This window comes from Bos taurus, chromosome 22 (genome assembly GCF_002263795.3).
Source record: "Bos taurus isolate L1 Dominette 01449 registration number 42190680 breed Hereford chromosome 22, ARS-UCD2.0, whole genome shotgun sequence".
Lineage (NCBI taxonomy): Eukaryota > Metazoa > Chordata > Mammalia > Artiodactyla > Bovidae > Bos > Bos taurus.
The window spans coordinates 1,502,031-1,524,826 of NC_037349.1; the positions used below are offsets into that span (position 1 = coordinate 1,502,031).

General features: G+C 39.2%; 1 protein-coding gene and 1 long non-coding RNA gene across 3 annotated transcripts in view; one reads left to right on the forward strand and one right to left on the reverse strand.

The window, feature by feature from the left end:
• The window catches only part of NEK10 (NIMA related kinase 10), a 269,835-nt gene that overhangs the window by 19,315 nt on the left and 227,724 nt on the right, over positions 1-22,796 (reverse strand). The window contains 1 exon segment of the mRNA XM_059879962.1: positions 19,242-19,352. Coding sequence (XP_059735945.1) covers positions 19,242-19,352 — 111 coding nt within the window.
• Positions 1-22,796, forward strand: part of LOC107131648 (uncharacterized) — a 37,729-nt gene that overhangs the window by 3,367 nt on the left and 11,566 nt on the right. Inside the window, exon 1 of one of the 2 annotated variants that reach the window (XR_003031797.2) lies at positions 14,756-15,254. The exons of the other annotated variant lie outside the window; for it this stretch is intronic. This is a non-coding gene — a long non-coding RNA (uncharacterized lncRNA). Of the gene's footprint in view, positions 1-14,755; positions 15,255-22,796 lie in introns of those variants that run through there. 2 annotated transcript variants of the gene reach the window in all.

Here is a 22,796-nt window from a genome sequence, read left to right on the forward strand (position 1 = left end):
GAAATGTCCTATAGATATCAATTAGGTCTAAGTCGTCTATTGTATCATTTAAAGTTTGTGTTTCCTTGTTAATTTTCTGTTTAGTTGATCTATCCATAGGTGTGAGTGGGGTATTAAAGTCTCCCACTATTATTATGTTATTGTTAATTCCCCCTTTCATACTTGTTGGCATTTGTCATGTTGGGTGCATATATATTTGTAATTCTTGTATCTTCTTCTTGGATTGATCCTTTGATCATTGTGTAGTGTCTTCCTTTGTCTCTTTTCACAGTCTTTGCTTTAAAGTCTATTTTATCTGATATGAGTACTGCTACTCCTGCTTTCTTTTGGTCTCTATTTGTGTGGAATATCTTTTTCCAGCCGTTCACTTTCAGTCTGTATGTGTCCCTTGTTTCAAGGTAGGTCTCTTGTAGACAGCATATATAGGGGTCTTGTTTTTGTATCCATTCAGCCAGTTTTTGTCGTTTGGTTGGGGCATTCAACCCATTTACGTTTAAGGTAATTATTGATAAGTATGATCTCGTTGCCATTTACTTTATTGTTTTGGGTTCGAGTTTATACACCCTTTTTGTGTTTCCTGTCTAGAGAAGATCCTTTAGCACTTGTTGGAGAGCTGGTTTGGTGGTGCTGAATTCTCTCAGCTTTTGCTTGTCTGTAAAGCTTTGGATTTCTCCTTCCTATTTGAATGAGATCCTTGCTGGGTACAGTAATCTGGGCTGTAGGTCATTTTCTTTCATCCCTTTAAGTATGTCCTGCCATTCCCTCCTGGCCTGAAGAGTTTCTATTGAGAGATCAGCTGTTATCCTTATGGGAATCCCCTTGTGTGTTATTTATTGTTTTTCCCTTGCTGCTTTTAATATTTGTTCTTTGTGTTTGATCTTTGTTAATTTGATTAATATGTGTCTTGGGGTGTTTCGCCTTGGGTTTATCCTGTTTGGGACTCTCTGAGTTTCTTGGACTTGGGTGATTATTTCCTTCCCCATTTTAGGGAAGTTTTCAACTATTATCTTCTCAAGTATTTTCTCATGGTCTTTCTTTTTGTCTTCTTCTTCTGGGACTCCTATGATTTGAATGTTGGGGCATTTAACATTGTTGCAGAGGTCTCTGAGATTGAACTCATTTCTTTTACTTCGTTTTTCTTTTTCACTCTCTGTTTCATTTATTTTTACCAATCTATCTTCTACCTCACTTATCCTATCTTCTGCCTCTGTTATTCTACTGTTGGTTCCATCCAGAGTGTTTTTGATCTCATTTATTGCTTTATTCATTATAATATTGACTCTTTTTTATTTCTTCTAGGTCCTTGTTAAACCTTTCTTGCATCTTCTCAATCCTTGTCTCTAGGCTGTGATTCCATTTTGTTTTCAAGATTTTAGATCATTTTCACTATCATTATTTGAAATTCCTTATCAAGTAGATTCCCTATCTCGTCCTCTTTTGTTTGGTTTGGTGTACATTTATCTGGTTCCTTTACCTGCTGGATATTTCTCTGCCTCTTCATCTTGTTTATATTGCTGTATTTGGGGTGGCCTTTCTGTGTTCTGGCAGTTTGTGGAGTTCTCTTTATTGTGGAGTTTCCTTGCTGTCCTCAATGGTGAAAAATTGTAAGCATTTCTCCTACAGCGAGGAACAAGACAAGGGTGCCCACTCTCACCACTACTATTCTACATAGTTTTGAAAGTTTGGGCCACAGCAATCAGAGCAGAAAAGAAATAAAAGGAATCTAAATCGGAAAAGAAGAAGTAAAACTCTCACTGTTTGCAGATCGACATGATTCTCTATATAGAAAACCCTAAAGACTCCACCAGAAAATTACTAGAGCTAAACAATGAATATAGTAAAGTTTCAGGATATAAAATCAACACACAGAAATCCCTTGCATTCCTAGACACTAATAATGAGAAAATAGAAAGAGAAATTAAGGAAATAATTCCATTCACCATTGCAATGAAAAGAATAAAATACTTAGGAATATATCTACCTAAAGAAACAAAAGACCTATATATAGAAAACTATAAAACACTGGTGAAAGAAACCAAAGAGGACACTAATAGATGGAGGAATATACCGTGCTCATGGATCGGAAGAATAAGTATAGTGAAAATGAGTATACTACCCAAAGCAATCTATAGATTCAATGCAATCACTATCAAGCTACCAATGGTATTTTTCACAGAGCTAGAACAAATAATTTCACAATTTGTATGGAAATACAGAAAACCTAGAGTAGCCAACGCAATCTTGAAAAAGAAGAATGGACCTGGAGGAACCAACCTGCCTGACTTCAAGCTCTACTACAAAGCCACAGTGACCAAGACAGTATGGTGCTGGCACAAAGACAGAAATATAGATCAATGGAACAAAATAGAAAGCCCAAAGATAAATCCACGCACCTATGGACACCTTATCTTTGACAAAGGAGGCAAGAATATACAACGGAGAAAAGACAATCTCTTTAACAAGTGGTGCTGGGAAAACTGGTCAACCACTTGTAAAAGAATGAAACTAGAACACTTTCTAACACCATACACAAAAATAAACTCAAAATGGATTAAAGACCTAAACGTAAGACCAGAAACTATAAAACTCCTAGAGGAGAACATAGGCAAAACACTCTCCGACATAAATCACAGCAGGATCCTCTATGACCCATCTCTCAGAATATTGGAAATAAAAGCAAAAATAAACAAATGGGACCTAATTAAAATTAAAAGCTTCTGCACAACAAAGGAAGTTCTAAGCAAGGTGAAAAGACAGCCTTCAGAATGGGAGAAAATAATAGCAAATGAAGCAACTGATGAAGAATTAATCTCAAAATTATACGAGCAATTCCTGGAGCTCAATTCCAGAAAAATAAATGATGCAATCAAAAATGGGCCAAAGAACTAAACAGATATTTCTCCAAAGAAGACATACAGATGGCTAACAAGCACATGAAAAGATGCTCAACATCACTCATTATCAGAGAAATGCAAATCAAAACCACAATTAGGTACCATTTCATGCCAGCCAGAATGGCTGCTGTCCAAAAGTCTACAAGCAATAAATGGTGTAGAGGGTGTGGAGAAAAGGGAACCCTCTTACACTGTTGGTGGGAATGCAAACTAGTACAGCCACTATGGAGAACAGTGTGGAGATTCTTTTTTTTTTTTTTTTTAAGGCTTTACAAAGGGATTTTTTTTTTCTAATTTTATTTTATTTTTAAACTTTACATAATTGTATTAGTTTTGCCAAATATCAAAATGAATCTGCCACAGGTATACATGTGTTCCCCATCCCGAACCCTCCTCCCTCCTCCCTCCCCATACCATCCCCCTGGGCCGTCCCAACTGGAAATAGAACTGCCATACAACCCAGCAATCCCACTGCTGGGCATACACACCAAGGAAACCAGAATTGAAAGAGACATGTGTACCCCAATGTTCATCGCAGCGCTGTTTATAATAGCCAGGACATGGAAGCAACCTAGATGTCCATCAGCAGACGAATGGATAAGACAGCTGTGGTACATATACACAATGGAGTATTACTCTGACATTAAAAAGCATACATTTGAATCAGTTCTAATGAGGTGGATGAGACTGAAGCCTATTATACAGAGTGAAGTAAGCCAGAAAGAAAAACACCAATACAGTATACTAACGCATATATATGGAATTTAGAAAGATGGTAAAGATAACCCTGTATGTGAGACAGCAAAAGAGACACAGATGTATAGAACAGTCTTTTGGACTCTGTGGGAGACGGCAAGGGTGGGATGATTTGGGAGAACGGCTTTGAAACATGTATATTATCATATGTGAAACGAATCGCCAATCCAGGTTAGATGCATGATACAGGATGCTCGGGGCTGGTGCACTGGGGTGACCCAGAGGGATGGTTTGGGGAAGGAGGTGGGAGGGGCATTCAGGATGAGGAACACATGTGCACCCGTGGTGGATTCATGTTGATGGATGGCAAAACTAATACAATATCGTAAAGTAATTAGCCTCCAATTAAAATAAATAAATTTATATTAAAACAGAATTAGACATCACATGCAAAAAAAATTAAAAATAAAAATAAATAAAATTAAAAAGAAAAAATTTTTTTTGGCTGGGCTGCACAGCATGCAAAATTTTAGTTTCCCAACCAGGAATAAAACCCATGCCTCTTGCATTGAAAGCACTGAGTCTTAACCACTGGACAGCCAGGGAAGTCCTCAGGGAGTAATGGTTTTTTAAATCAGCTATTATGTGCCACACACAGATCCAAACAATGAAAACAATCAATACTGGCTAAATATTGTATTCTTGGAGCTTACTGACTCATTAGGGAGAATTATGACTGTGAAATATATATTTACAAATGTATATTTGTAAAATTGCAAATGTGCCAAACACATTGAAGACCAGGCCTCTGGTTCTAAGAGGTAACAGAGTTTAACTTAGGGAAGACTTACCTGAAAAAATGGCACTTGTGTTGAGAGCTGAAATAAAGAGTAGGAGTGAATAAAAGATGGAGTGGGAAGAACATTACAGGCAGAAGAAAGAGTGTGTAGAGACTTGGGAGGAAGCAGCATGGTAGCTTGGCACTGTGGCCAGTGTACAGACAGCAAAGGGCAAGAGTGGTATGAGGTGAGGGTGGAGGGAGAGGCAAGGCTTGGACCAGACAGGACTATGAACACCATTGGTAAGGATTTTGACATTTTTTACTAAAAGCCCCTTGGACAATTTCTGGTCAGATTTCTATTTTGAAAAGATCACTCGGAATGCAATATATATAATAGCTTGAGTAGGGCTGGGAACTCAGGGTGAACACAGGCAGGTCAGGAGGAGGCTCCTGCAAACAACGGAGCCCTGGGTTGGACCCAGAGTTAGACAGTAAAGCAGGAAACTGGAAACAGGTGTTTAGAAATACTGGCAAGTCTGGCAAAATGGACTGGAGAACAAGTTAATCAGTAAGGAAATGTAACTCTGCTGCTGCTGCTGCTAAGTCACTTCAGTCGTGTCTGACTCTGTGCGACCCCATAGACGGCAGCTGACCAGGCTCCCCCATCCCTGGGATTCCCTAGGCAAGAATACTGGAGTGGGTTGCCATTTCCTTCTCCAATGCATGAAAGTGAAAAGTGAAAGTGAAGTCGCTCAGCCGTGTCCAACTCCTGGTAGGAGGAGCCTCCTACCAGGCTCCTCCGTCCATGGGATTTTCCAGGCAAGAGTACTGGCGTGGGGTGCCATTGCCTTCTCCAAGTGTGACTCTAGTGTAAGAGATATAAAGCTTGGATAAAGTGGAAACCAAGAGGAGGAGGAAGACCAAGTATTCCTACTTAGTCACACCACCACCACCTGCGGCCACTGATTCAGTACTTACTACATTCTAGATAAAGTCAATATTCTATTTGGTTCCTACAACTACCCTGTAACTTATGCATTATCCCCATTTCACGGATGAGGAATTTGAGAAGTAATTTGCTCAAAGAACATAGGTAGTAACTGGCAGAACCAGGGCTAGAACCCAGGTGGTATCACCAAAGGCCAAGAAAAACCACCTATACTATGAAGATTCCCCAGGTGTTAATGATTTAGGAGATGCAAGATATAAGGTGGAACAGTTGAGAGTGACCCAAGGTTTAGAGATGGAGCAGAAGGAAAACAGATGCTTCCAGTAATATTTGATGTGGACAAAAGAAGGAAGAAGGTGGTGAGATCAATTCTGAACACACTAAATGGCAAAGTGAATGCTCATACAGTAGGTAGAAATATGTGTGATACAACAGAACCTTCAAACTAATGGCCTCTTGGGCTGGCTGAGGCTGTGAAGTAGCTCAGACCAGCACTGGATGGGGCCTCTCTAAACTTATGAATATTTAGCTGACAGGTGTACCTCCCATCTTTGGCATGTATTTGGAAGAATGCATGAGAAACCTCCTTATGAACTGACAAAATTTGATGTCTATCTGATATCCAATCAAGGTGGCAGAATAGGAAGTGGATCTCATTTCTTCCTACAGATACATCAAAAATATATCTACGTGTGGCACAACTCTCAAAAAATACCTACTGAACACTGACAAGGTCTGAGAGAGCCAAAATTGTAAGAAATACCACCACATGACCAACTAAGATGAAAGAAAATAATTAAGGAAGTGGCACGGGATCTGCACAACTGGGACAGAGCTGTGAAAGAGGAAAGGTTCCCTCACCCTGGAAAACCCCTTTACAGTAGGTAAAGGTTCCCTCACCAGGGGAAACCCCTTTACCTGGTTCCTGACTTCAATGGATTGGTACCTATGGATCTGCACTGGTGGCTTTGTGAATGTAGTATCTGAGAGACACCAAGGCCAAATGTCTGCATTCCCACAGTTGAGGTGGGATGAGGGCAGTGCCAACAATATTGTTCTTTGTGAGCCCACACAACAGGTGACAGTTGACACCAACAACCACACACCTGGATAGACATCTCCTGCTGAAGAATACTCAGTAATTCCTCTCCAAGCATGAGGGCTCCAATCTCACCTACCTCATACTGCAGCTCAGATACGAATCTGGGGCTTTTGCTCCAAACACTAAGAGTAGACCCTGTCCCTTACAGGGCAGTTACAATGAAAGAGCAAAGATGAGGCCCTGCTTACTATCCAGTGCAGGCTACAGTCATCACAACACCAGTCTCACTGCGTACCAAAAGGGTAATGGCCAGCACATACTGAGGAAAGAGGTGGCAGGCACCCATACTAAAGACAGCCTTTGCACCAAAAGTATTAAACCCATGCAGGCTACACAGGAACTCTCCTGCATAAAAATAGCCCTCCAAGACCACAGTAGATAACTGTTTCTCATAAACTCATAGAGTCAGAGGAATACAAGTAAATGAAGAAGCAGAAAACCACTCCCAAGTAAATGATCAAGAGAGTTCACCTGGAAGAACAAACAATGAAACAGACCTCTTCATTCTAATAGACTGAGTTCAAAAAAGAGGTAATAAAAATACTGAAGGGATGAATAAAACCTATCAGTAGAAATGCAGGTTACTATAAAAAGAAACTATAAACAGAAACCAAGAAAAATTAGGAAATAGTTTGCTGAGATGAAAGCTGAACTAAAGGTAATAAATGGAAAATTGAATAATACAGAACAAGTAAGTGATCTGGAAGACTGAATAATGGAAACTACCCAATCAGAATATCAGAAAGAAAGATGAAAAAAAATGAAAGCAACATACAAGAACTCTGGAATAATATAAAGTGTGCCAATTATGCATAATAGGTATTTCAGAAGAAGAAGAAAGAAAAACAGGGAGATAAAATACATTTGAAGGATTATGGCTGAAAACTGCCCAAGCTAAAGAAGGAATCAGATATCTAGGTACAGGAAACATAGAGAGTCCCAGACAGGTGAACCCAAACAGATTTATAATTAAAATAGCAAAAGTTAAGGAGAGGATTTTAAAGGTACCAAGAAAAAAACAAAGAGTTAACTACAAGTAAACCCCCATTAGACTCTCAGCTGATTTCTCCACAGAAATGTTACAGGCTAGGAGTGGCAAGATATATTCAAAGTCCTGAAAGGGAAAAATCTGCAACCTAGGATATTCTACCTAGCAAGATTATAATTTAGAATAGAGGTAGGGAAAAAGAGTTTCTCAGACAAGTAAAAGCTAAAAGAATACAGCAATACTAAACTTATTCTAAAGGAAATTTTTAGAAGTCAAAAGAACCAATAATCTATAGGAAATAGAAAAATTACAATCTGACATATAAATAAGTCAGTATACAGACTTAAAAAAATAGAAAATAATTTGTGAAAGTGATAATATCTAAAATGAACAGCAAAAGGATATACATGATGTAAAAGAGGACATCAAAATCATAAAATGTGGAGGAGGAGAGTAAGAAAAATGTATATTTTTTAAAAAGAATGTGTTTGAGTCTATATGACTATCAGTCTAAAGTAAGTAGATATAGGAATGGGTTAGCATACTTGAAAAACAGGGTAATCACAAATGAAAAAAATACAATAGATTCATAAAAACCAAAAAGAAAGGAACTCAAGCATAATACAAAAGAAAACCATCAAACCACAGAAGAAAAGGAAGGGAACAAAAAAGAAATGTAAAGTCAACTGGAAAACAAGGAATAAAATGGCTATAAATTACATCCAAAAACCCCAGAGTACACATTCTTTTCAAAGGCACATGAGACATTCTCTAGGGTTGGCCACATACTAGGATACAAAACAAGCCTCAAGACAAATTTAAGAGGATGGAAATTATTTCAAGCATCTTTCCTGACCATGATGGCATGAAACTAGAACTCAACCACAAAAAGAGAAATAAGAAAAAATGATTCAGTTCAGTTCAGTCGCTCAGTCACGTCCGACTCTTCGCAACCCCATGAATCCCAGCACGCCAGGCCTCCCTGTCCATCACCAGCTCCCGGAGTTCACTCAGACTCACGTCCATCAAGTCAGTGACGCCATCTCATCCTCTGTCATCCCCTTCTCCTCCTGCCCCCAATCCCTCCCAGCATCAGAGTCTTTTCCAATGAGTCAACTCTTCGCATGAGGTGGCCAAAGTACTGGAGTTTCAGCTTCAGCATCATTCCCTCCAAAGAAATCCCAGGGCTGATCTCCTTCAGAATGGACTGGTTGGATCTCCTTGCAGTCCAAGGGACTCTCAAGAGTCTTCTCCAACACCACAGTTCAAAAGCATCAATTCTTCGGCGCTCAGTTTTCTTCAGAGCCCAACTCTCACATGCATACATGACCACTGGAAAAACCATAGCCTTGACTAGACGGACCTTTGTTGGCAAAGTAATGTCTCTGCTTTTGAATATGCTATCTAGGTTGGTCATAACTTTTCTTCCAAGGAGTAAGCGTCTTTTAATTTCATGGCTGCAGTCACCATCTGCAGTGACTCTTTGTGACCCCCTGGACTATACAGTCCATGGAATTCTTCAGGCTAGAATATTGGAGTGGGTAACCTTTCCCTTCTCCAGGGGATCTTCCTAACCCAGGGATCAAACCCAGGTCTTTCGCACTGCAGGCAGATTCTTTACCAGCTGAGCCACAAGGGAAGCCCCGAAAAAATGACTACAAGTAGACTAACAACATACTATTAAAAAATCAATGGGTCAATGATGAAATCAAAGAGGAAATTTATAAAAACCTTGAGACAAATGATAATGAAAACACAACCATAGAAAAATCTATGGGATGCGGCGAAAGTAGACCTTAGAGGGAAGTCCATAGCCATACAAGCCTTCCTCAAAGAACAAGAAAAATCCTAAATAAACAACCTAAACCACCACCTAAAAGAATTAGAAAAAGAAGAAAAAAATAAAACCTAAAGTAGCAGAGGGAAGGAAATAATAATGATCAGAGAGGGAATAAATCAAATAGAAACTTGAGTAGGAAAAAAAAAAATCAGTACAACAGAGAGCTAGTTATTTGAAAGGGTAAACAAAACTACCAAACCTCAGACCAGGCTCACTAAGAAGAAAAGAAAGAGGATCCAAGTAAACAAGGTAAGAAATGAAAGTGAAGAAATAATAACTGACACCACAGAAATACAAAAAACGTAAGAGAATACTGTTGTGAGGGTAACAGGCAGGAAGGCCAGGGGTCTCCAAACAGAGGAAACAGGCTGCAAGTGTCAAGACATTTTTTATCTCTCTCTTAAGTGGCAGGAGGAAGCAAACTACAAGTATTAGATTTTCCCCCTTCTCTATACAAACTTTATAAGAGGTTTCTTTTAAAATTCTGTATTGCCATAATGACACCTGGTTTCAACTGAACTTTTCTCGAACCTTGAGCTAACCAATGCATTTTTCTTATGGAAAAGCTTTTCTTAAGTTATGTTAATGAACTATACATATACCCTAGGACTCTGTCTTCAAGTTGCTTCTGCCTAAGACTCAGAACTGACTTGACAAACCAGTATATTTTACTCATGCAAATGTTCTCTTAAACTATGTTAATGAGACTATGTATTTGCTTGGAAACCTGCTTTTCTTCAAGATTCATGTCAATTGTTTTATGGCCCAGGACAACTCACCTTGTGCCAATGTTATCCCAAAATGCATGTTGCAAGTGAAAGGCCTGGTGCTAGTCTCTCAGTTTTGAGACATTGCCTTTCTCTAGCTAGCAGGCTGCTAGTAGCTATATCGGAGAAGGCAACGGCACCCCACTCCAATACTGTTGCCTGGAGAATCCCATGGACGGAGGAGCCTGGTAGGCTGCAGTCCATGGGGTCGCTAAGAGTCGGACACGACTGAGCAACTTCACTTTCACCTTTCACTTTCATGCATTGGAGAAGGAAATGGCAACCTACTCCAGTGTTCTTGCCTGGAGAATCCCAGGGACAGGGGAGCCTGGTGGGCTGCCATCTATGGGGTCACACAGAGTTGGACACAACTGAAGCAACTTAGCAGTAGCAGTAGCTATGTAACATCCAGCTAAAGATTAACAAGGGGGGCACTCTTTCTGCCCCCTTCTGATGTCTATGTCAGAAGCTTTGTCTATACACTTTAATAAAACTTTATCACACAAAAGCTCTGAGCGATCAAGCCTCGTCACTGGCCCCAGATTGAATTCTTCTCCTCCACAGGCCAAGAATCTTGGCATCTTTCACGGCTCTGCAACAACCTTTCACTATGAACAACTATATGCCAACAAACTGGACAACCGAGAAGAAATGGACAAGTTTCTAGGAACATACAGTCCACCAAAACTGAATAAAGAAGAAATAGGTAATTTGGACAGAACAATCACTAGAAGTGAAACAGAATCTGTAAAACAAACAAACAACTTGCTGCAAGCAAAATTTCAGGCTTCACTGAGGAATTCTACCAAACATACAAAGAAGAATTTATATTAAAACTTTTCAAACTTTACCAAAAGACTAAAGAGGCAGGAACACTCCAAAGTCATTATTTGAAGCCACCATCACCCTGATATCAAAATCAAACAAAGATACTACGGACAAAGAAAATTACAGGCCAATAATTTTGATGAATATAGACATAAAAATTATCAATAAAATATTATCCAACTGAATACAATAACACACATAGAGAAGATCATAAACCACAACCAAGTGGGATTCATCCCAGGGTCACAAGGATGTTTTGATACATGCAGATTAATCAATATGATATGCTACACCAATAAAAGAAAAGACAAAGATGCAAAGAAAGTATTTTATAAAATTCAACACATATTCATGATATAAACTATCACCAAAGTGCATATAGAGAGAACATATCTCAACATAATAAAAGATATTTGACAAATCCATAGCAAACATAATACTCAATGGTGAAAAGCTGAAAACATTCCTGCTAAAACCTGGAACAAGATAAAAATGCTCTCTATCACCACTCCTCTTCAACACAGTGTTGTAAGTTCAAGGCACAGCAATCAGACAAAAGAAATAAAAGGTATCCAAATTGGAAGGGAAGAGGTAATTTCACCATTTTATACAGATGGTAAAGATTCTGCACAAAAGACTCCACACACAAACTAGTAGAACTTATCAATGAATATAAAGACTCCAAACAAAATCTACTAGAATGTATCAATGAATTCAGCAAGGTAGCAGAATGCAAGATTAACATATCAGTTGCATTTCTTTACACTATGATGAAATATCAGAAAGAGAAAGTTAAAAAAAAAAATTCATCAGAAAAATACCTAGGCATAAACCCACAAAGGAGGTGAAAGGCTTATACACTGAGAACAATAAAACATTCATAAAGGAAGCAGAAGATGATTCAAAGAAATGGAAAAATATTTAATGCTCTTGAACTGGAAGAATTAATATTGTTAAAATGGACCATACTACCCCAAGCAATCTATAGATGTAATGTTATCCCTATCAAATTACCCATGACATGATTTGTTCTATAAAACTAGAACAAATAATCATAAAATTTATATGGAATCATAAATGACCCAGAATTGCCAACAATCTTGAGGAAAAAGGACAAAGCAGGAAGCATAAGCCTCCAAGACTTCACACAATACTAAAAGTCTACAGTAATCAAAACAGCATGGTATTGGCACAGAAACAGATATGTGTATCAATGGAACAGAATACAGAGCCCAGAAATAAACCTATACACCTACAGTCAATTAATCTTTGACAAAAGAGGTAAGAATATAAAACGGGAAAAAGTTCTTCAGCAAATGATGCTGGGAAAGTTGGAAAGCTGCATGTAAATCAATGAAGTTAGAGCACACTCTCACACCATACACAAAAAAACTCAAAATGATTTAAACACTTAAATGTAAGACGTGATACCATAAAACTCCTAGAAGACAACATAGGCAAAACATTCTCTGACATAAATCATACCAATGTTTCCTTAGGTCAGTCTCCCATGGCAATAGAAATAAAAGCACAGAGAAACAAATCAGACCTAATCAAATACATAAGCTTTTGCACAGCAAGGGAAATCATAAATAAAATGAAAAGATATCCTATGGACTAGGAGAAAATAGTTGCAAACAATGCTGCTGACAAGAAAATAATTTCCAAAATATACAAATAGCTCACACAACTCAGTAAGAAAAAACATACAACTCAGTCAAAAAATAACAGAAGACATAAATTGACATTTCTCCAAAGAAGACATACAGATGGCCAATAGGCACATGAAAGGATGCTCAACATTGCTACTTATCAGAGATGTGTAAGTCAAAACTACAATGAGATAACACCTCACTTGGGTCAGAATAGCCATCATTAAAATTATACAAGCAATAATTGCTGGAGAGGGTGTGGAGAAAAGAGAATGCTTTTAGACTGTTGGTGGGAATGTAAGTTGGTGCACACTATGAAGAATAATATAGAGCTTCCTCAAAACACTAAAACTAGAGTTGCCATACAATCCAGCAATCCCTCTCCTGGGCACATATCTGGAGAAAACCATAATTCAAAGAGGTGATGTGCCCAAAGTTCACAGCAGCACTATTTACAATAACTAAAACACAGAAGCAACCTAAGTGTCCATCAACAAATGAATGGATAGAAAAGATGTGGTAACATAAATACATAGTGAAATAGTACTCAGCTATATAAGAGAATGAAATAGTGCCATTTGAACCAACATGGATGAACCTAGAGATTGTCATCTAAATGAAGTCAGTCAGAAAAAGAAAGACAAATTCACATGATATCACTTACATGCGGAATACAAAATATGACACAAACAGACCCAGAGACTCAGAGAACAGACTTGTGGTTGCCAAGGGGGAGTGGGGTGAGTGATTGTGGTGTTGGAGAAGACTCTTGAGAGTCCCTTGGACTGCAAGGAGATCCAACCAGTCCATCCTAAAGGAAATTAGTCCTGAATATTCATTGGAAGGACTGATGTTGAAGCTGAAACTCCAATACTTCAGCCACCAGATGCGAAGAACTAACTCATTTGAAAAGACCCTGATGCTGGGCAAGATTGAAGGCAGGAGGAGAAGGGGATGACAAAGGATGAGATGGTTGTATGGCATCACAGACTCAAGACATGAGTTTGAGTAAACTCCGGGAGTTGGTGATAGACAGGGAGACCTGGTGTGCTGCAGTCCATGCGGTCTTAAAGAGTTGGACACGACTGAGTGACTGAACTGAACTGAACTGTAGCACTTTATTGGTCATTTGAGAATATAGTACTTTTTAGGCAAAAACTAAATAAAAGAAAATTTGTAGGAGAAACTACAAATGTAACCCTCACTACATTCTCTAAATTATACCTTCTTTTCCATACCATAGGGCTTCCCTGGTGTCTCAGATGGTAAAGAGTCTGCCCACAATGTGAGAAAACCAGGTTTGATTCCTGGGTAAGGAAGATCCCCTGGAGAAGGAAATGGCAACCCACTCCAGTATTCTTGTCTGGAAAATCTCATGGATGGGGGAGGCTGTCAGGCTATGTTCCATGCGGTTGCAAAGAGCTGGACACAATTCAGTGAGTAACACTTTTCCATATCATAAAATAAGGTTATCTTTGCTGTAGAACAACTACATAAACAGTTTGGAACCTAATCAACTGAGATAGTACTTTGAAGAAAATTAAGCCTAAATAAATGAAATTATTAACAGGTACCAGAAGTGAGAAATGTTTTGATGTCTTTTATCACCCTTCTCTTATCTTTATGTTTTTCATCTTATCTTATGTTTATGTTTTTCTTGTCCTCTTTGACTGAATTACATAACATTTTAAGACATAAAATGTTGCCTGATTTTTCATTTTTTTAATGAAAAATTTTTCATTTTATAGTGTAGCTTAACCTACAGCTCTTTTCTATTGGTATTTATTAGACTTTATAGGTCACTTTGTTAACAGAAAGGTCCAGTATTTATGCTCTCTATTTTCTTAGGCTTAAGTCTGAGAGGTTGATCAGATGCAGATTCAAGTGTTTAGCATGTACACTTCACAGGAGTGCCACATCCATCCATCAGGAGGCATACACTGTCTGGGTGCTCCTTTTTTTGTGATACCAGCAGCCAGTAGTGATCATGTCAGATCCATTATTTCATTCAGGGACTGCAAAATGATAATTCTTTTCATTCCTTCAGTATGTATTAGTTGAAGTTCTTTGATAATGAGGAAACTCCCCCTCATCAATTTAGTTACCCGGAGAAAGAATTCATAAGGGAAAGGCAGAATAAATGTTTTATTCTTTTCTCTTTTAAAAAATTTTAAAAATAATGAGTTGGTCACTTAGCATCTTCCAAAGGTAATTAATGAGGGATTTTTTTTTCACTGTTGTGATCTCTTGGATTTAAACATTAATGCTTTCAATTAATTGTGGTGACTGATGCTGACTGATGCTTTAATTATCTAATAGTCTGTGGGGGGCCTCTTTAAAGTTGGCTCCTGAGTCCTGTTGACACACCTGCAGTTGCCCTGACAGCATGCTTCTATTTAATCTGTAAACAGAGTAAAGATACTCCAACATGATCATGTTCAGTTCCTGCCCTGCCGCTGCAACGGGCTGTATTTCCAAAGCCATGGGTGCAAAGGGAGCACACTGCTGCTTGCTTTATTTCTAGATCATTTTAGTGAAATTTAGGAAATATGTTTCTTTTTAAAAAAGATAAGATCTGTCATGAATTAATACTGATTCATATTGATACTTCTAGTTTGAATTAGTATTTTCTGTTTTGTCTCTGTTACTCGTTTCTCCTATGCTGAAAACCCTAGTTCTCAAAGACAGTTGCTTAGGTGCTTTACTCACCCTGCAATCCCAGCCATGATTGAGCAGACTGGACTGAAGACACTTCAGGTGAGTCATAATCGGAGAGCTTAATTTCTTGGAAAAGGGCTCTGCCATGTTTTGATTCCTCTGTACATCCTGCTGGGTCTCAGGCTACTCATAAGTTAGGCGCAATCATCCCATAATGACTCCTTTAAACTTAATTGGGACATGGAGTCCCTGGATTTTAGAATAAGCTTGAGAGGGGAGGGTAGAAATCATACTGACTTTGCGTGCTGTCACCACTGGCGTGGGCGATCCTCTATGATTGTACAAGGGATGAAAAAGCTATTTCTGAACAAAAATGGTCACTAACTAAAGATTACACCAGAAAGGGGGAAAAACATGTCACAAACTTTCCTTGTTTAGATTGAGATTGGAGGCAGGAGGGCTTTCTTCTTCAAGGAGAAATATATAAATATATTATATCAATATTTATATATCAGTAAAGAACAGAACCACAGTATAGGATATGTTACACAGAATATGTGTATCAATCTAGAATTTATTCTCTATTCAGCAATTATCCATTAATATCTACCAGGCACTGTGTACGACTCTGGGGAGTCAAAGATTACCAAATTTACTCACTGCCTTTGGGTAAACAGAAAAGGCAAGCAGTTAGAATAATAAGCTATTTAAAACACAATGATATGAGTGAAAAGGTGATTGAAGCATAGAGAAAAGGGGGATTAATTCTAGACAGGAAAAGTTAAGAAAGGTGTTAATAGAGAATTCGGTTAATATTCCAGGCGTAGGATTTCTTTACCTCATGGGAGGTGAGGCCTGATGGCAGAGTACGAACCACCATAAGGGTAAGGACCACCACACACATAGTATCAGATGAGGAGGGCACAGCCCTCTTCATAGGATAATTTAATCTGCATCTTAACAAAGTTGAAAGCAATGAATCTATGCCCCCCTCTGGTTTACTCATGCCCCAGAACAGGAACAGAAGGTGGCAACCTGTGACAGCAAAGAGGAGGCAGACAAGGTGGGGGTGGGGGCATAACAAAAGAAAAGGAGAAAAAAGAAAGACGCCAAGGAAAGGATGCAAAACTGAAAACCCAAGTCACAAAGAAGCAATGATTTATTCTAAGGACAGGCCTGCTGGGATCACAGAGCAGGGACAGGTCGCAGCACCTTCAAGCCTCATTTCATGGCAGGCATATTCCTCTCATGAAGCTAGGATCTCAAAGCATGTACAGACTGGATTATTCTGAACATCATTTTAATAAGAAATAAAACTTGGTAAAATGTAATGTTCTATGGGGGATTTGAACTTTTATCTTTTAAAAATCTATCTATTGGGGTCTTCCCTGGTGGTGCAGTGGAATGCAGGGGACACAGGTTTGATCACCGGTCTGGGAAGTTTCCACATGCCATGAAGCAGCTAAGCCCATGAGCCACAACTACTGAGTCTACACTCTAAAGCCTGCGAGCCTCAGCTACTGAGCCTGTGCACTGCCAATACTGAAGCCCATGCACCCTAGAGCTGGTGCTCTGCAACAAGACAGGCTGACCCAGAGGAGACAAAATAAATCAGTTTATTGGTATTCATGATGTAATATGTGAATATCATGCAATAAATATCTGAAGGCTCCTCCACCTCTATTTTGATCTCCCCATCTTTGTTTCTCAGCCTTATTTGCCAAGATAATCCAAAAGATCTCTCTACCTGATGAGGTAGGGTTTATAGTTTGTTTCCCTGCAGGAATGCATTTTTCTCCCCATCCCGTTTGTGTATGTGCAGATACCACTGATGTAAGGCAAAGAAGCAAAAACATACTTCTTGTATTTTTTATCAAACAGCCCATATGACTGTCAGGGTAACTGACAGCACCGTGGGCCCGTGTGGCTCCTCCTGTCCTCCCCCTGACCTCACTCAGGACTGTACTGGCCAGTAAGTCACATCTCTGTTGTCAGGGCCTTAGTCGTTAAGAGAAGTTTTTTAATAATCATCATGACCAGGTGGCCTCCATGCTCTGCTAGTCCCCAAAGACAATGATAAAGATGTTGGTTGAGGTATTCCTTGTGCCCATGTGACCAGTTATCAATTCATAAACTTGACTTAGGAAGGCACATCCTGTTTCCGAGCACCAACCCCCACACCCTAAGTTAACTATAAAACCATCCCAGTGGCTCCTCGAAGGTGTGGGGAGCAGCTGCAAATGCTTCTGGGTCATTGTCCACCTGATCTCCATCCCACCTTGTAAGTTTGCTGTTGTTCAATCACTAAGTCATGTTGGATTCTTTTGCAACCCCATGGACTGCAGCCTCTGTCCATGGGATTTCCCAGGCAAGAAACTGGAGTGGGTTGCCATTTCCCTCTCCAGGGGATCTTTCTGACCCAGGCATCAAACCCATGTCTCCTGTATTGGCAGGCAGATTCTTTACAGCTGAACCACCAGGGAATTTCACCCTGTAAATTACTCTGGAACAAATTTGATTATACAGAGTTGCCTGCCTTGTTTATAGGTCTCAAGATGCCTTCTCAGTTCAGTGGGCACTTTTGGTTCCCTCCATACCCCAACACTGCCCAGATTATGAGTTGATTTATGCTACAGATTGGATACAGTAAAATTTTCAAATAAACCTTAAATAAAAAGTTCATTGGCAGCATGCCTGAGCCAAAGTTTAAGTATATTCTGTTGTTGTTCAGTCACTAAGTTGTGCCTGACTCTTTGCGACCCCATGAACTGCAGCATGCCCAGCTTCCCTGTCCTTTGCATTCTCCCTAAGTCTGCTCAAATTCATGTCCATTGAGTCAGTGATGCCATCCAACCATATCATCCTCTGTCACCCCCTTCTCCTCTTACCCTCAATCTTTCCCAGAATCAGAGTCTTTCCCAATGAGTTGGCTTTTGTATCAGGTGGCCAACGTATTAGAACTTCAGCTTCAGCACCAGTATGTGCTGAAACTTTTTAAAAATACACAAAATTGGAACAGGATCAAGCATCTTTACACCAGTGGGTCCAAGCTGTTTGGCCTGTGTCGTTCTGGGACAGGAGAACAGAACCTGTGACCATCTCCAAGGCCTGTATCAGAATGGCTACCAACAAGGTCAAAAGGATACCCTTTCGCCAAGTTGTGTTAATCAGAAATAAACAGTTTTCTTTCCATCTGGGGTTGATTTAACCTCTTGGTGATTTAGTTTTCTTATGTAAGAATAGGAATATTTACCAGCACCCAAAGTCTAGGAGACTCTCTAATGTCAAAGAAGAAAAGAACTTTAAGAAATGGCTCGTTTCACCTTCTTAAGTGATAAAAATTATGACCTCAGATGCTTAAGTGACTTGTTCAGGGTTGCAAACTTCAATTTATGAGCTTGGTGAAGAATATTCCGATAAAGATTGGAGTAGAATTCTCTAAAAGGACATACATATTTGTTTATATTAAAGATATTTAATAACATTTCTTCTTAGGAAGCATACAATAACACTGAAAGAACTTTCTATTAGTCTTCTGAGGTTGATGGCTTCAGAAATAAAAGTGAGAAAATTAGAGGCAAAGACACATCCTTGATTTAATATCTTAAGTATGCTATGGTCTCAGTGCTCGTGTTTTCTCAAATTTGTATATTGACACTAATCCCCCAGGAGGGACCTTTGGGAGGTAATTAGGCCATAAAAATAAAGCCCTTATATAAGTGTTCTTATTGAAAGTACCCTTATAAAAGAGGCCTGGAAGAGCTCCCTTATCTCCCTCTGCCACGTAAGGATATAGCAAGAAGTTGACAGTCTGAAACCTGGAAGAGGTTACTAGACTCAACTATTCTGGCACCCTGATCTTGGACTTCCAGATTCCAGAATTGTGAGCAATAAATTCCTGCTGCTTATAAACTCACAGTTTTTGGCATTTTTACTATAGCTGCCCAAATGGGCTAAGACAAACATTGATAACATGCTTTAGGAAAGGGCAGAGTTTAATAGAGGATTCAAGCATGGGAGGATAAAATTTAATTCATATGATGTGTTTTTGTTAGTAAAAGAATTTCTATATGTAGAATACTGTACCTTTTTAATTTCAGATTTCAAATTACAAGGGTTACTCTGCTGGCTGAAGAGGGATTTCTTGAATCTCTCTATAATCCTTCTTTTCAAGTTGTGGTGCAAAGCTGGAGGAAGCTGCATAAAATGAGAAAATTATAATAAGCATGTCATTAACAATGCATAGCTGACTCTCAAGAAGCATTTGTGATGGTAACAATATTCATTCAATAGGACTAAAGAAGAATTTTAAATTTTGCTCCAAATAGCATGATTTGATACTACAATTTTTCAGTCTACAATCCAGAAAAAATATTTTACTGTGTTTTCTTTCAAAAGGTTACTTCTAATTATATTACTGTTCTTTCATTTTATTGATGTTATTTTTCACAGAACTAAACTACATATTAGTTGCACATATAAACTGAATTTTGTAAATAACAGACTTACAAGGAAAGATGTATTCTATGAAAGAAGAAAGAGAGAAATGAATATGTATACATTAGGGCTCAGTCAGGATGAATTAGATTTAATAAATAAGTAGTAGGAAGCCACTGTTTGGGGTAGAGAAGGGAAAGTATCATGAGAAGCACTGTTTAGAGTTGATAACTCCCTACTGTCACCCACCAGAAGCTTCCACCTCCCTGAGTCAAACACCGCAAGGCAGAGCTGGTGCACGGCGTTTCAGGCGCGGCCCAGCGCGGTTCTGTCCGTCAAAGGGAAGGGCGGCAGTCTTCCCTGACATGCCTTATTGTCCGCTACAGCGCCAGTGCGTCCTTGAAAAGTGACTTACCCTGGTTCTGGCAGCTAAATTGATATGCCTCTAGTTAACTTAGAATTGCTTTTACTACTCCTGATGGCTTGAATTGACTTTCATAAAACCTTTCTTGCATAAGTCAATATTCAGTCAACTAAAGATTCACATACGGGGCATCACAAGGGACAGTACCCTATCTTTAAAGTTTTCGTGAAGAATTAAAGTTTTTGCACAGAATGGCAACTCATGCATAGTCTAACTGCAGATGACATAAGTACAGGTAAATACACATATGTTATAATACTAAGAATGAAATGACTACTACCTATAATTTGTATGTGCCAGGCACTATTGTTCTCTTTTGTGGGCATTAGCCCACTTTTTTTCTTGACAATAAACTTATAAATCAGGAACTATTCTATAGGTGAGTAAGTCAGACTTTAAATAACACCCAAGACACTTTCTGAGTCTCCCAGCTCCACTTTTGCTTGAGAGCAAACACCACCATCACTAGCATTACACTAGTATAACACTTTACAAACATTTCACATACTGTATTTCCCTTATCTCACAGTCCCATGGCCACCTGAATGATGAAACTGAGTCTAGAAGAGAGAATGACTCCCTCAACATCACAAGTCTAAAAGTGTGGTTTTTGTTTGTTTTCATCATTCCAAAGTAACAGAAGGAAAAAATAAAATCTTGTATGTTTATATAGTAGGTTTCCTCAAACATAATATATGGATTCTTTCTGAGGAACTATATCCTCTAGTGTCTCCAAAAAACACACTGGCAGACCATCAGTAGTGAGAGGGTAACAGGCAGGAAGGCCAAGGGTCTCCAAATGGAGGAAATAGGGTGCAAGCATCAGATATTTTTCTCTTAAAATTCTGTGTTGCCATGACAATACCTGGTTTCACCTTAACTTTTTTCTAACCTTGAGCTAACCAATGCGTTTTTCTTATGGAAATGCTTTTCTTAAGCTATGTTAATGTATTATATATTTGCTTTGGAATTTGCCTTTCTTCAAAATAGTTCCACCTAAACTAACTTTTTTTCTTTTCTCAAACCTTGGGCTGATAATAGCTCAACAAACTAGTATTCATATCAATTGTTTCATGTCTGGGGGATGACACACCTCGTGCCATCCTATCTCAAAAATGCATATTGTGGGAGAGGGGCCTGGTGAAACTCCATCAGCCTTGAGGTGTCTCTCTTATCTGATTAACAGCTTCCTAACAGACATTCAGAAAATGAAGATCATGGCATCCAGTCCCATCACTTCATGGGAAATAGATGGGGAAACAGTGGAAACAGTGTCAGACTTTATTTTTGGGGGCTCCAAAATCACTTGCAGATGGTGACTGCAGCCATGAAATTAAAAGATGCTTACTCCTTGGAAGGGAAGTTATGTCCAACCTAGATAGCATATTGAAAAGCAGAGACATTACTTTGCCAACAAAGGTCCATCTAGTCAAGGCTATGGTTATTCCTGTGGTCATGTATGGATGTGAGAGTTGGACTGTGAAGAAGGCTGAGTGCCGAAGAATTGATGCTTTTGAACTGTGGTGTTGGAGAAGACTCTTGAGAGTCTCTTGGACTGCAAGGAGATCCAACCAGTCCATTCTGAAGGAGATCAGCCCTGGGATTTCTTTGGAAGGAATGATGCTAAAGCTGAAACTCCAGCACTTTGGCCACCTCATGCGAAGAGCTGACTCATTGGAAAAGACTCTGATGCTAGGAGGAATTGGGGGCAGGAGGAGAAGGGGATGACAGAGGATGAGATGGCTGGATGGCATCGCGGGAGTTGGTGATGGACAGGGAGGCCTGGCATGCTGCGATTCATGGGGTCGCAAAGAGTCAGATACGACTGAGCGACTGAACTAAACTGAACTGAACAGACATAAAACATCTGGCTAAAGACCAGCAGGGGGGGCACTCTTTCTGCCCCCTTCTGATATCTATGTCAGAAGCTTTCTCTATCTCTTTTATACTTTGATAAAACTTTATTACACAAAAGCTCTGATCAAGCCTCGTCACTGGCCCTGGATTGAATTCCTCTCCTCCAGAGACCAAGAATCCTGGCATCTTTCATGGCTCAACAACAACCTTTCAGTAGCCCACAGGATCTGCTTTGATAGTGACTCAAATAATATCTTTCCTATCGAAAAAAAGTGATTTGACATATTACTGTTTAAAAGGAGATTTCACTAAATGCTAAACTGTTCAGCATATCATCAAAATAAATACACAGAATGTAAAATTCTCTTGTTGTTGTTGCTCAGTCACTCAGTCATGTCTGACTCTTTGTGACCACATGGACTGAAGCACTATCTGGGCTTCCTTGTCTTTCAGTATCTCCCAGAGCTTGCTCAAACTCATGTCCATTGAGTTGATGATACCATCCAACCATCTTATCTTCTGTTGCCCCCTTCTCTTCTTGCTCTCAATCTTTCCCAGCATCTGGGGCTTTTCCAATGAGTTGGTTCTTTGCATCAGTGGCCAAAGTATTGGAGTTTCAGCTTCATCATGAGTCCTTCCAATTAATATTCAGGGTTGATTTCCTTTTGGATTAACTGGTTTGATCTCCTTGCTGTCCAAGGGACTTCCAAGAGTCTTCTCTGGCACTACAGTTCGAAAGCATCAATTCTTCAGCACTCAGCATTCTTTATGGTCCAACTCTCACATCTGTACATGACTACTGGAAAAACCATAGCTTTAACTATATTGGCTTTTGTCGGAAAACTTATGTATCTGCTTTTTAATACACTGTCTAGGTTTGTCATAGCTTTTCTTCCAAGAAAAGCTGCAGTCTCATCCATCGT